The sequence below is a fragment of the Macrosteles quadrilineatus genome, unplaced genomic scaffold (genome assembly GCF_028750875.1).
Source record: "Macrosteles quadrilineatus isolate MER2022 unplaced genomic scaffold, UCM_ALF_1.0 Scaffold_30__1_contigs__length_1495292, whole genome shotgun sequence".
Lineage (NCBI taxonomy): Eukaryota > Metazoa > Arthropoda > Insecta > Hemiptera > Cicadellidae > Macrosteles > Macrosteles quadrilineatus.
Genome location: NW_026542623.1, coordinates 1,307,839 through 1,322,420, shown reverse-complemented (window position 1 = coordinate 1,322,420; position 14,582 = coordinate 1,307,839). Strand labels below are relative to the sequence as shown.

Here is a 14,582-nt window from a genome sequence, read left to right as displayed (position 1 = left end):
AATAAAATATATATTTTTATCAAAACAAATAACGTTAACATGGAAATTTTCAACGCACATGTTGAACTACGTTTTAACTGCAAATCTCTGATTCACTCGACCTTGCACGCAGTAAACACTAATTAGCATCAACATTACTTTTATGTATATCACGGAAAGTTTCTCGAGCTGATACAGGAGGCAGTGTCACCGAGCGCGCCCGAAGGTTGCCGAAGGTCGTCGAGTGCCGAGTGACGTCACGAGCTGACGCATCTCGCCAGCTGCACGTAGCGCTCGCGCCAACAATCAACAATCAGTTTGGCTTCAGAACTCGAAGAGACTAGTAGTTGTGCGAATGTTTTTCGGTTAGCTACTTTCGAGTTTTGTGTTTTGTGCAGTGTTTGTATATTTGAATAACAATTGATAAACACACCATGAAGATCAAGGATTCGCCCTGTTTGGTATTACGTTTTCAGCCTGCGCCTACATGGAGCAGAACAGGTAATTGAGGTTATGTTATTGTTTTGTAAACAAACATCCTCAATGAGGTTAATTGTCCAATTAACAATTCAATAATTGTTTTCTTCAATACAAACTGAAACCAACGGTGTTGATGTGGTTGTTTCAAATTGCAGCCTTTTGTAATTTTCCCAATTATTGTTATTTTTCTATTGACTATATAACTTGAAGCATATTTATGTAAACCCAATAACACATATTTGCCTAAGTTATTAATTAATTAACGTTAGTTCCCACATTCTTTATTATATACGTAAAGGTTTGACTTTATCTGACCTTTTATATGTTTATGTTTAGTTTGAAGGCATGTAAACAAATATACGTAAAACTTACATTACTAATAACTAAAGTTTACTTGTACAACATCTAAAGGCACCAACTGTAAGCCAGTGTTTTATTTAGTTGGGTGATTGTTATAATAATCGAATTACGTTAGTCTTGTTGTATACTAAATACTGTAGTATATCTGTAAATTGTTCTATAAACTGTAAAATAATACAACTACAACGTACATGTCCACTATTCTGTAAAAATGCAACAACGTATTTAAAAGGTTTGCTTGTTATTTCATTGATCATTATTTATACTATCGGCTGATGTTTATTTTAATTTATCAGCTGATTTTCTGTGAATCATACTTGTATAGGTTTGCATACAAAACATTTTAATCGTGAAGGGCCATGTCGTGTAATTAGTTTTATAGTTGGTACAAACAGCTGTTTAAACTGTACAAAACTTTTAAAAAGGCTACGTATTAAAATTAGTTCAACGCTAAACATTGCCTTGTTTATTGTCAAATTCGTTTGTGTGAACGCAATTGTAAGGGTTTGCAGTTAAAAGAGAATTTTTAAAATAAACACGGTTCTATGAAATTGAAAACGAAAGCACTACCCATGGCTGGATTACACTAATAACTTTAGATTGGCAACAGAAACGAATTGATGTTCAAATTGTATGTTTGGATATGACTCTACAGTTTTATCTTGGCAGTGTAAAGCGTTGTTGGCTGAGCTACAAGAGGGTATTTTTGAGGCGATTGAGGGTTAATGAACACCAGACTTTGAGTTTATTTTTAATCCCCGTGGTTGGGTAGCCGGACTCCAAATATACATAAATGTGTATTCAATTGAACGTGTAAACGATTTTTAAACTGCATACAAAATGTTTCACTTACTTTTATTTTGGTTTCAAACTTTCTTTATGATGAGTTTGTTGACATATGAGGTAAATATGTACATTTGTTGACAGTAGTAAGGCTTTTGATAAGATGTGGTTTTTCGAGTAAGTTAGATTGGCTTACTGTAACATACATCATAAACAAATGTTGTGTGTACAGTATATATTGTGGAACTTCGTAGTCAAAATGACAATACACACGACATATTAGAATTGGGAAGAGTTTATTTCGTCATACTGAATTGCTCTTTACCTGTTAAATTGGCAAAATAAAAATTCTCGTATAGCACTAATGAAAAACTACATTTGTTTGGGGGTTTGATGGCAATATTTGATTTAAAGATATGCAAACAATATTTTAATTGCAGTAAAAGTCATTTGATTTCATGTGGTCGACATAGTGGTGTTGGCTTTAAATATACTTGTACGTTGGGTTGTGGCATAAAATTGATAGTAAATAAAAACCGACAGTGTACATAACAATTATTTGATGTTAAACATTCTTCTTTACATGTTGCCCAACAATAATATTTATTCATTATTGAACACATGATTAAAGGCTCGCTTATCCTTTTCAATAACACCATTTGCTAAGGAACATTATCAGCTGTTATACCTGACATACAACAGCTGAGTGACCTTTACGCAACAATCGTAAACACAGCTGTTCTGACTCACTGCGGTGAGTCACTCCAGTATAGTGGCTTCTTTGATAAAACGATAGTTTACGGACTTGTTGCGCTATTTAGATTAGCCCCGGTCGTTCTGGATATAATTAGTCCATTAAATTAGCCGTGCTTTGAACTCTGTTTTTGAGTCTGTGTAATTGACTTTAATGTTTATTTTAGTGCTGAGGTTTAATTTTAGAGGATGGTTTCTAATTTAATAACGGCGGGTTAAATTATTTGTCTCTCCGTGTATAGTAAGACTATTACCTTTATAGTTAGGGGACTTTCTAATACAAAGCCTTGAAGAAGATTATCTTTCGTACCTAGTTTTAGTTTGTGTTCATTTGGTAGGTAGTAATTTTACGTATTGTGGGTTAGAGCAGAGTTACCTAAGAGAATCAGCAAATAATAATATTTTTTTCTAAACTGAACATGCATATGACGATCACCACCAGCCATTTAGGTTTCTGTAAATATTACGGAATCTTAATTGCCATGCTCTTTGGCTTAGCCTATGTATTACATTTTGATCGATTTAAGCATGATCGTGCTGACAATGTCTTAATCGTAAATCTAATCTAACCTCCCTTGACTTTGATGACCAGCTCTTGCTGGGGAGTTAAAAACACTAAAATTATGTATGCACCTACATTTACAAATTTACACTTTTAGGGAACAGTTAAGACGCAAACTTGACAATTAATAGTCAAGTTTGTGTCGTTAACTACGACACTACCTATCTTTTCTTCTAATCAGAGGTTTAAATGTTGACCTCTTTTGGTATCGTTCCAATATTTCACTTAGACACGCTATGAGCTATTCTCAATTCAATGAACCACCGAATAGTAAATAACTGACAGGGTAGCTTATAGTGCCGAACAAAAGGTAACCGGTTCGATGCTGACAGTTCAGTAGCTTTTTGGCGGAAACTCATTGATTCTCATTGGTATTTAAATACATGACCCTAACTAAAGAAACCTATCCATAGATCACGTTCTCCCATTCTTAACTCACCTTGTATGTCCTGCTTTACGCCCCTAGGCGTCTATTGCTGTTTTTTTTACTAATGATCACAAATCGCTGACCTCATTGTTTTGTTTTCCAGGAGGCCACAAGGAGTTCCATCGTCGCCACAAGGACCTGTGCGAAGACACTCTTCTCCCCTCAGAGCCCAGCACCCCTTGTTCCCCGGAGCCAGTTCCTGACATCGACAGCCACCCCGCATCCAGAGTGCTGCCTTTCCTCTATCTCGGCAACGCCAGGGACGCCGCGGACCCTGCCACCCTGGCCGCCCTGGGCGTCTCCCGGGTGTTGAACGTGACAGCCCTTTCGTCGCCGCCCTCCCCGCCAGCCAACATCACCTTCCACCAGCTGCCTGCCAGCGACTCTGGCCACCAGAACATCAAACAGTACTTCCAGGAGGCGTTCCACTTTATTGGTGAGTTCATTTTGATAAACCTCCTGGCGTTTGCGCCTACATTCATGCGATCTAGAACGTTGCATTGACTAGTTTAAACTAATATCAGATTCGATGATGACTTCGTTAGTTAGGAGCGAGCTGGTCTAGTGAAGAGTACGGGACTTCGGTCCCCGAGTTCCCAGGTTCAAATACTGCCAAATAACAATATTTTTTGTTGTGTGTGGAAGTGATGATGCCACAACCCTTAGGCCTAGGAAGTAATGTGAAATAAACGGAATAATGCCTGTCGTCATAGGAATGAAAGACCACAACGTCCTAGATATCATGAATGCAGGTGGTTACACTAATTTATAGTATTTGTGAGTGTTAATACTCTTGTAGTGTTTGAAAAGTGTGGAAACTGTTGTCTTTTAACAGCCTTATGAGATAGTTGTACATATTGTGGACACCGCTCTCTTGTGGAGAGCATATCGCTTATAGTCTGTATTATGGAACTTGTCTCCTGAACCTTCGTCTACCATTGGCCTCAGGTAGACCTGGTCAGAATACAGGTCTCAACATACAGACTACAATATGCATTTTTTGATGAGATAACAAACTACATCACGGGTGGTTCAACACACCTTTTCAAACACTTTTATCCATAGCGTAAGTAAAATTGGTCTAGTGGTGTGAAGTTTCTACAATTGTTCAGAGGATTAAGTTGGCTGTTTTGTACTATTTTGAAAGCTGGGGGGAATTTTCAGGTAGTTAAAAGTCAAAACACAGCGTGTATCAATCTATTATGATTTCTTACTAGGACACAATTAAGATGGTCAAGAAGCCATTTTCAAGAGTTTTTCGGGGTTTCTCCTTTTTGAAAACGTCTAAAATTCTTTGTCTCCATTTCAAATTAAACTCAATACGTAGACCTAAACACCAAACCTGCTTAATCACTCATTTAATATAGTTTGCACATTCGACAAATGGCTCAAGTAAATTAATCAGGTGTAACAAATTGTGCATAATTTGGAGAAAATTACCTCTAAACGACTGTTATATTTAGCTCGTAATTTGTCCAACAATAATTAAGGTAGCACGTGGTGTAAATGTGATATAAGTGTTGGTACATAAAATATGTTAAATTTAACGATAATTTCAATAATCAGCTGTTCGCGTGGTGTAGATTTTGATTCAGTTTAGCTGGGCTGATTCCAGGTGTTAAAGCTTACGACGGTTCTTTACCAAAGACCTCTAAGTTGTAAAGACCGCAATGTTGCCAACATTTATTTGTCCGACACATTCTTGTGTTTCGTCGTGGCAGGAAGGTATGTTGTTAGCCCGAGGTAACCGAGAGGGAAAGGCCGGTGGGCGCCGTAGACAAGGTCGTCTCCTGTCATGACTCATAGCGAGGCCGCTCCTCCGCGCAATAATTGTCACGGGATTATCGTGTTTAGTCGGAATTATCGTATCTTCTGATTGGATTATGGTAAAATTATCGTACATGTTGAAAGACTGTTTTGATTACGTCTTTGTTTTGTTTATTATTTAGTATAGTATTTTTTTTTTTGTGATTAAGTTGGTTTTAGCGTTTAATGCCGAATAACGTATTGTTAAAAATAATAATATTGATTTTTTTCGGATAGTACAGCTTTAAATGAATCGGTATAAAAGTAGCAACTTGGCGGATTTGAGAGAGATATTACCATTTATGTGGTTTGTTTTGCCAATATTGTTTACTATTCGTTCTTTATATTCTATTTTTAGTAACTTTTCAAATCGTCGTAGGCCTATCTGAATTTAATCGCATTCAAAATTTTTGGATAGGATAAATTGAGAACTCGTCCGTTAATACGATCTTCAATTAGTTAGTGAAGAATTTTAGTATGACTTCCAGAATCTTTGATGTACAACTTAATCGTTGGATTAATATAGTTTATTATTTTACTGGAATATCTCTTCTTCGTGTTCATCAACATAATAAATTGGCCCCTCGATTGCCTCCTAAATACTAAAATACCTTCTCCTTACCTAAATCCGTATATCAGGTAATACTTGAGCAGCCACATAAATAAATTCAACAACTCAAGTACGGTGTTCTTGATTCTAGGTTGTGAAGCTTCACTAAAATCTCCTCACCAATTTACAAACATTTTGTCTTGTGTACGTTTTGCACTAGGTCGCTCGGTGTAGCTAGAGCGTGATAGAGGTCGTATCAGTTACAGAATGAGTCACCAGTAGAACAATGAGGTCACGCATCTGCCCCTCATAGACGCTGAATGAACACTACACCCATATGGCCGACACACGGGAGTTAATAGCGAAACCGCCGGATATAACTGATGCTAACGACCAATTTAGGCGGGTAACGTAAACAGCTGAGAATAGTGACTTTCCCGCGCATACCGCGGTGACGCAGACGTCCTTGAGAGGGTGTCGTATTTGGCGGGGATTCCGTGTCTGATGGGTAATCGTAAAAATAGTAGAATTTGACACTCGTAAGAAAGTACTTGGTTGCCGTTTGCCAATGCTATTTCGTTACTTCGGTGAACGAGCGGTGCGTGGAACTTCGGTTCTGATGTCCCGGGTTAGAATCCCGCCAATCAGTAATGAATTTTATTCAAATACTAATACCGCCCTCTAGGTATACCTCAGGAGTAATTTGAAAAACGATTCTAGGCTATATCTTAAGGTTGTGAAACTTGGACGAAAAAAATTTTGGTACCTTTTCATGGATTTTTTCTTAACTCGTCTTCAATACAGTCGACGGGGGTCCTAAGGAACAGCTGATTTGAATATGTAAATCTTGGATCATCTACTGGGTTATAGTATTTCTCACGTCTTGCCACCCCATTGCCACCCTATGTGTGTGGGAATGCGTTCCCAGGTGCAGGGTGTGCCGGAAGTAGGGGAGCTGCCCAGCGTAAGGGCCGGCGCGCACTATCCCGACCACGACCACGACCACGACTCCGATTGGTCGGATACGACCAGTTTTATAATAGGAATAAATGGAACAGCGCGCACTGGTCGACTGGTCGGACCCTGGTCGGGCCCTGGTCGCACGACCAAAATTTTCCAGTTTGGTCGGGCCCGACCCGCTGGTCGTTGCAGCCAAAAATAGCACACAATGTAATGGGACGACGCGCACTACCCCCGACTTGCCTCCGACCCGACCAGTACACCACTCAACCCCCAGTATTCCTAGACTAATCAAACGGCGAGCACTAGTTTTTTGCGCCGGTCTGTGAAGTGACTCATTTGGTAAAATGTCGCAGGATTTTTACACTTTTGAAACCTGTCTTCATATTGACGTAGCTCTTCATAAAATGTTGCAAAATGCCCTTTCAGACCTAACAGTTAACATTGGATATACCCAGTATAGTGTCTTCTTCCGCTTAACGTACTTACAATACAAATGCACCATAAACTACTTCTTCAACAATCATCTTGACACTGAAGTTTGTAAAACATTCGTTGCCTTGGTCGGGTCGTGCTCTGGTCGCATGGTGAATAACAACCACTGGTCGGGCGTTTGGTCGTTTGGTCGTGGTCGTGGTCGGGATAGTGCGCGCCCGGCCTAAAGCGTAGTTTCCGGTGCCAGTGCCTTGTTGATCACGCCGTCGCGCCGCTATTATCTGTGTTTTGACAGTGTGGAGTGGCTGGCCGCCCCCCGACCCCTTGGGTTTTCTGGGGTATTTTGTTTAATTTTTTGTTTTGTTTACTCCTGCTTGTAATGAAAAGGATGTGTCTAGAATGATCTTTAGAACAATTTTTTATTCAGCAACGAAATTGAGGTTTATTAAGGCTCCGGACAGACCTTAAACCTTCTTCTAAAATAATCCATACATTTTTTTGTGAGCCTGTTCCAAGATGTGTATCAATGATTCGGTGCATAGTATATTAAATCAGGATCGTGATCCAAACATATTTTTAGCTGAAGCAAAATTTGAGAGCAACAATTAATTGCTTGGAAAATATATTTTCTGTTGATACTTTTCATTTGAACTTTCCAGCCGTGATTGAGTTAGGCCTAATAAATTTGAATTGTGTGGATTTAAATAATCCCCATCATTTACCGTGAAAACCTTACCGTTAATTACTCGAAATTTGTTTTTTACTTTCAATTGTTAGCCGTGATTGAGTTTGTTAAATTTTATTGTCTTGTATAACAGTTCCATCCCCCATTAAAATCATATCTAATGTGAAACCTCTATCGCTCTCATTTTCTTTTGTTTACTTTCAATTGTTACCCGTGATTGAGTTTATGAATTTAAATCATGAGTATAATCGCTTCCCCTATACCCTCCACTGGGGTGTTGAAAGCCTACCCTCGACCGTTGGATGACGCAAGGCTAGGGGAGGCTTTGTGCTAGATATGGGTCATATGGTGATGTGACGGCTGACGACGACGACTGAGTCATGGGTGACTCAGTTGGACAGGTGGGATCCCTAGGTTGGGTCCGCGCCAGTCGGAGTGTGGGAATAGCGACTGAGTCACTCGGCACGTGCTGCGGACGAGAGTATTTCTGTACGACCGCACTGCCAAAACTGGCAAACAGTCGCAGTATGGTGAGACTACAGGCTTTTAGAGACGTTGTAAAACGTGTGGATTTTATCGAGGTGTTCCTAATTTTTCAAAGTCTGACGCACGAAAAGATGTAGAGCCGATTCTCGAATTTTGTACTAAGGTAGATTTCACAAGTGATCAGGAATTTTATAGGGGTCCAAATTGATCAAAGGAGAATAGGAAAAAAATAGTTACCTACATTGAATGTAAACGGCTGAATAGTCAAAACTTTGTTGAGGATTCGTTAATTACTAAAAATGTATGGAAAGTATTAATCGGAGTTTACGACTACATTTTAAGTTTAATGACCGACGATTGATGAATCTGGTGTCCTACTATTTGCCACCAGTGTCGTTTGCCACCAGTGTCGTTTGCCACCAGTGTCGTTTGCCACCAGTGTCATTTGCCACCAAATAAATATATTTTTACTGATCTGTTTAAAGTAATCGGCCATCTAATTAATAATCTATTACAACTTTACACAATGTCGTGTCAACACATAATCCAAAGGATAATAAATACCGTCCGTTAAGTTACTTGTCCCCCAAAACCCTCTTAGGGGCGAAATACAAGCCGGAAGGCGTCTTCTACCTCTTCTAGCTGATTACGTCACCCCTCAACCCTCCAACAATTAATACACAATCATCGGCAGAAGAGGCGAGTATGAGTCACTGATTTGAATAGCCCGTATCGTGTTTAGGGCTGAATTGATAACAGATTTGGGGTTTCTGCCTCGGGGCGGCTCGTGGGGGGTCGCTTTGTTTTTGGATCCGGCGCCCGTTGGACCAACACACCCCCGGTGATTCATAAAAAGCTAAAGGGTCTGATTCGATCAGTTGTTTGGCGATTAGTCATGACTGTTCACTCCTAGTGGGTGAGTAATGCAGTGCAGGGCTCCATATGACTGAATTTGCATTCTGAATTCTGGTTGATAGATTTTTTTGTTTTGACTTGCCTAAATGATATCCCACCCAGATACAAAAATTACTCGAATTCTGATCGAGCCAATTTCAACAGTATGACAAGGGGTTGGAAAATGTCAAAATCAAAAGAGATGCTGTTTGGATTAGACAGATTCTGAGGAAAACTCTTTGAGCGAGAAAAGTGAATAAATGTATTGTACAACAAGTTTTGATATAACACTTTGCAAAAATAATATGGGTTTGGAAATACTGATTGTGTTCTGATCGGGTCCAATTCAACAATACTGACAAGTGGTTAGAAGATGTCAAGAACAAAAATTTGAGATGCCAATTGGAGTAGAAAAACTCAAAGGAAAACTCTTTGAAGGAGAAAAGTGAATTCAGTTTTTATGCAATGTGTTTTGGGGAAACAATTATTATAAAGAATCATCTAGGTTTGGACCACTTACAAAAACGTGTTTGGCTCCTCTATACCTCTTGGAAAATGCTACTAACGTAGGCAAAGACAAAATAGCGTTTAAGGCATATAGATGCTTTGCAGTCTTTGCTCAGCAGTTCGTAATGATCGCCAACATTTCCACCTCTCCTTTGCCAGCCGTGCGTGGCTAATGTCAGCGCTTGAGAGGCCTGTTTTGGCCACTTGATCACTCCGCCACTTATCTACGAAGGCTGCAGGAGAGTTGAGAGTCTATCAGTCTCCTTGTGCGTGTTTCCCGTGTGAGTCACGCCGTCTGCGCCGCTATGTTTACCTCTCTGTTTCTGTTTCTAACACCACATCTGGACCAGAGCCAACTCGCGAGGCGATGCTTGTAGTCATCGCGCCCTATTTCGGTCGCTTTTAAACCTTTAGGGGCCTGGGCCGCTTGGAATAGGATTTTCAAGTCGTAGGAAAGGGGTTATGATAGAAAAATGATCGAATATAATGTTTTAAAATGTGTCCAAGTTTGATAATCTGAATTAAACATTGGATGAGTAAAACTATAATTTATGGGATGTTCTGAACAGAATTGATTTATTTGTAAATACTGTAAGACGAACTTTAGGGCCATTTATTGGTTGAACCTGATTAGGTTAGTTATTGCTCAATTGCGCTCATGGGAACATTTGTCCCTCCTTTGACTTTCTAAGACGTAGTACCTTGAACCCGTTTTACACATTACTTCATTCTAGACATAGAGGGTTGCAACACTATCACTTAGATCAAATCCTTTAGTGATTGGTGGGAATTGATCCTGGGGCTTTGGAGACCACTAGACCAGCTTGATATCATACAGAATCGATTAGTACTGATATATACTATACTCTTTCCCTCTATGTTTATTCTACAAGTTTCTAACGTGCGTGTTTTGTTGCAGAGGAGGCCAGGACGGGCGGAGAGCGAGTGCTGATCCATTGTCAGGCCGGCGTCTCACGGTCAGCCACCATCGCCATCGCCTACATCATGCAGCATCGCCAGCTCACCATGATAGAAGCCTACAAACTGGTCAAGACGGCTCGACCCATCATCTCCCCCAACCTCAACTTCATGGGTCAACTCCTGGAGTTGGAGCAAGGCCTCAGAGCGGACAATTCCCCGAGTGAATGCAAGCCTTGTCACCAGTGCCGCTGGAGTCATCAGAGCTCCGAACCCCCCACTTCTGGCTGCAGCGTGTAGTCACGTGATTGACGCAGAACATACATTACCTTACTACTGTCGCCGGTCGTGTCGTCTGCACACCGCACAGTTACTGTATTACTACGGATGGATCAAGGAGGCGGTCACTACGCTTTACCGTGACGTTTTCATTCACATTGGATGTTTTATTTGATTTTTAATAGATCGAGGAGTTTTTTTACTTTCACTTTTTAATTTTGCCCGTTGATTTAGTTTCGGAAGTATTTTATTTTGCAGTGAGGTAAAGATTTTAATTTTCTCCGAGTTTCGATGTAAATAGTTGTGACCGAGATTGGCGGGAAGGTCGATTCTAGTCGTTTTTTTATTTATTTTGGGATATAAAGGCTGTGTATTGTACCATGTTGTATAGTTTGTACAGAGCGTATTAGTTAGTACGAGTACCGCGTGTTAGACTATTGTATATTTAGTATAGGTCCTAACCAGGCTTTATTTCGCTTAGTGTAAGTTTTTCATTTCTTAAGACACAAGGTCATACATGTTTTGATTTGGAAGAGTTTTTCATTTGTATTTTGACTTTGGCATCGCCAAGTGGAATGTAATTTTAAGTTTCAGCCAAATATAGTTGTAAAGCACAATGCTAGATTTGGAACTAGTGAAATTTGTTTATATTAGAAAGTTTTTCAGTTCACAATTTTTGTAATCGCTAGATGAGATTTTGATTTTGGAAACTAGTGAGTACGAGTAATATCAATTGTCTTCAAATTATGTGCCTTTAAACAAATATCAAACACCACATTGTATTGTTTTGAGTAGTTCAGCCTTGTTTGGTGTTGAATTTCCTTTCGATATTTAGTGGTATTAAAATAATCTTTATTAAACTGCTTGTGTTGTTATTTTCTTATCCATTATCTGTGTAACTCGTCTGACCTGATGATTGCTCTGATGTGACTCAACTTTGAATGGAAATTACAGATGCATAGTTGTAGTTTCCACTTACAAATGCTGAAGGTAAACCCAAGCTTCGGTTTAAAATAAACAGTTGAATAATGATAGAGATGTTTGTGAAATGACTGAAGACATTACTATCTTTCCAACTCATGGTTTAAATTGGAAATGAAACACTTCTAAACTCTAGTATTCATTTATGTTCTTCTTACACCTTTTAATTGTTAATTCACAACCAGAGAAAGGAATATATTCTGTTAAAAGATGTATGCAAAATTGTGCAACATAATAGACATTAAATTTTATGAGTTGAGTCATAATAAAGAGAAGATGATCTTGACTGTGAGCACCTTATATCTTTGCAACTCATTTTAAATTAACAATGAAACAATTCGAAACTGGTCCTTATTCTTGTTCTTCTAACAACATTTTGTTTGGAATCAGGACAAGAAGAATATTCTATTTAAATATGTGTTCAAAAAACGTGCAACATACTATATGATTTCATAAGTCAACGAAAATAAGAATAGAAGATGGTCTGTTATTACAATACATGAATATGAAGCTTTGCTACCTTTGCAACTTTTTAATTTTTAATGATTTAGTTTCATTGGTTAAACTAACTATGAAGCTCTCATAAGCTCTGGTCATTATTATCATTTTGGAATGACTCCCCTTGAAAGTCTACCTTTTGCACTATTTGGTCAAGATAAAGGCAAGCAGCTACTTGATTTTAAAGCCAGTTAATAGGGAAAATATACCAAGAATCTATAAACATTTTTAAATCTGTGAAAACGTATATTGAACACACACACATGATAAGTGAAGAATACAATAAGAAACACTTTGTGGGAAAAGAGATATGCTTGAAATAAAAAACAACTTTTTGGAACAATAATTATTTATCGTAATTGGACCATCAAATTTAATTATATTTAATAATGTTTATTTAATGAACACAAGGAAAAACTGGTAGACTAAGTACGAAAAATCTTCCCAAAATTTGGCAAAGTTCTTCATTTTATTGTGGACATTATTACATACTAGCTGTTACCCATGGGCTTCACCCCATTTTACTTCATGAGTATCATTGACTATTGGATACAGAAGTATTAATAAAACTATTGATTGGTTGGTTAAGCTGACAGCAAAACAGAATACAGCAATAAAAATAAATAATATCACCTGGTTTTAATAAGGTAATAAATTGAAATAATAACATACAAATAAGTACAGCTGAGGTATTTTTAACATTAGGTATATTGAAAGTTCCCTTTAGAAAGGAATTACGACCTTAAAGGGCAATTTATGAAATAATGGATAGTTTGCGCAAGGATTCTCGTCATGACGTAAATTTTAAGTAAATGGTTTATAGGGGTGTGACTTGTAGATTTTTCAATAGTTCATGGGTACTTTGGGATTTTTATATGGATAATGCAATAATGTGATGTCATTGACCTAGAACATGACCGAGATAATTAACATAAACTCTCTTTGTAAACATACAATAGGGATTACTTTATAAAAACTGTGGACGAATGTTAAAGTTAAGCTGTTTAGCTGATCCCCTTGACGCCAAAGATCCATTTTCTCTAGTGATTAAAATACGAGTACCTACTTCAGCGCTGCAAAGGTGAGAATTATTTTCAAGGCCTGTGGTATAAACCAAAACATACCAGAGTGTTATTTCCAAACGTCTCTTCTACTACAACTATTTCCGCTGTCTCATAAGGATAAAAAGCTAATCCCCTTCTCCCAGGGCATGACTCAGAGCATTGCTCCTTGCAAGATGATCGTCTTAGAGTTGGGGAGAGACCCTTACTAGACCCCCAGCTCCTTAGTAGGGTCTGGGGATTATGTCATCCTAGGGGAGGGGAGATCTAAGAATCTGAGACTGGGCGTTGTCTCACCCTGTCAATCATTTTAGGAAAACAAAGAATTTCCATCCCCAGGTCCATACATTTGGATTTTTTAAACCCGTATACTTAAATAAATCGTATACTTAAAATGTTCGTCATGACGTGAAACCTTGTGCAAAAACTATCTATTATTTTGTAAATTGCCCTTTGGTCGTAATTCCTTTAGGGAACTTTCCATATACCTAATGTTGAAAATACCTCAGCTGTACTTATTTGTATGTTATTATTTCAATTTATTACCTTAATTAAAATCAGGTGTTATTATTTGTTTTTATTACTGTATTCTGTTTTGTTTATTTCCGCTTCTAACCAATCAATAGCTTATACCAATTAATACTTATAAAGTCAATCTTGGTCAAACGGGGTGAAGCCTGTGGGTAACAGCTAGGTTTAATAAAGTTCAAAATGTTCCTGGAGGCTAAACGAATAATCTAAAACCCCCTTTTCTCTCAAAGATTATGTTTTTTAAAGACTGTTATTAGTTGAATAAACTACTAATTTACAATAAATTGAATTTGCTCATTGTGGATCTATACCATAAATACTGATTTACATACCACTTATTAATCAGGTTACAATTATCAATAAAATTATTTCAGTCTAGTCTATTTAAAATTGAATTTCATAAACTGTTTAGTCTCTAGTTTACAAGCTGACTGGTTAACATTCAACCGAAGGACCGTATGTGTCCTAACACGGCGAGGTTGTCTAAGACAGAAAATATTATAGCCAGTCTGGAGACTTGAAGATGAAAATCATTGCCAAGTCCATAATTTATTACCAAAAACAACCAATTTACATTTATTGAGTTATGTAAATAATACTTGAAATCAGGGCTAGATATCTCTAGCCCTGACTTGAAATGCCCATTA

The 14,582-nt window shown here is 38.1% G+C and overlaps 1 protein-coding gene across 2 annotated transcripts in view; it reads left to right on the top strand.

Moving 5' to 3' along the window:
* LOC129005677 (dual specificity protein phosphatase 10-like) overlaps positions 1-11,724 on the top strand; it is a 104,898-nt gene extending 93,174 nt beyond the window's left edge. For both annotated transcript variants that reach the window (XM_054434639.1, XM_054434640.1), the window contains 2 exons: positions 3,448-3,780; positions 10,587-11,724. In XM_054434639.1, coding sequence (XP_054290614.1) covers positions 3,448-3,780; positions 10,587-10,885 — 632 coding nt within the window. In that variant the 3' untranslated portion in view covers positions 10,886-11,724. The remainder of the gene's footprint in view (positions 1-3,447; positions 3,781-10,586) is intronic.
* Positions 11,725-14,582: the final 2,858 nt, after the last annotated feature.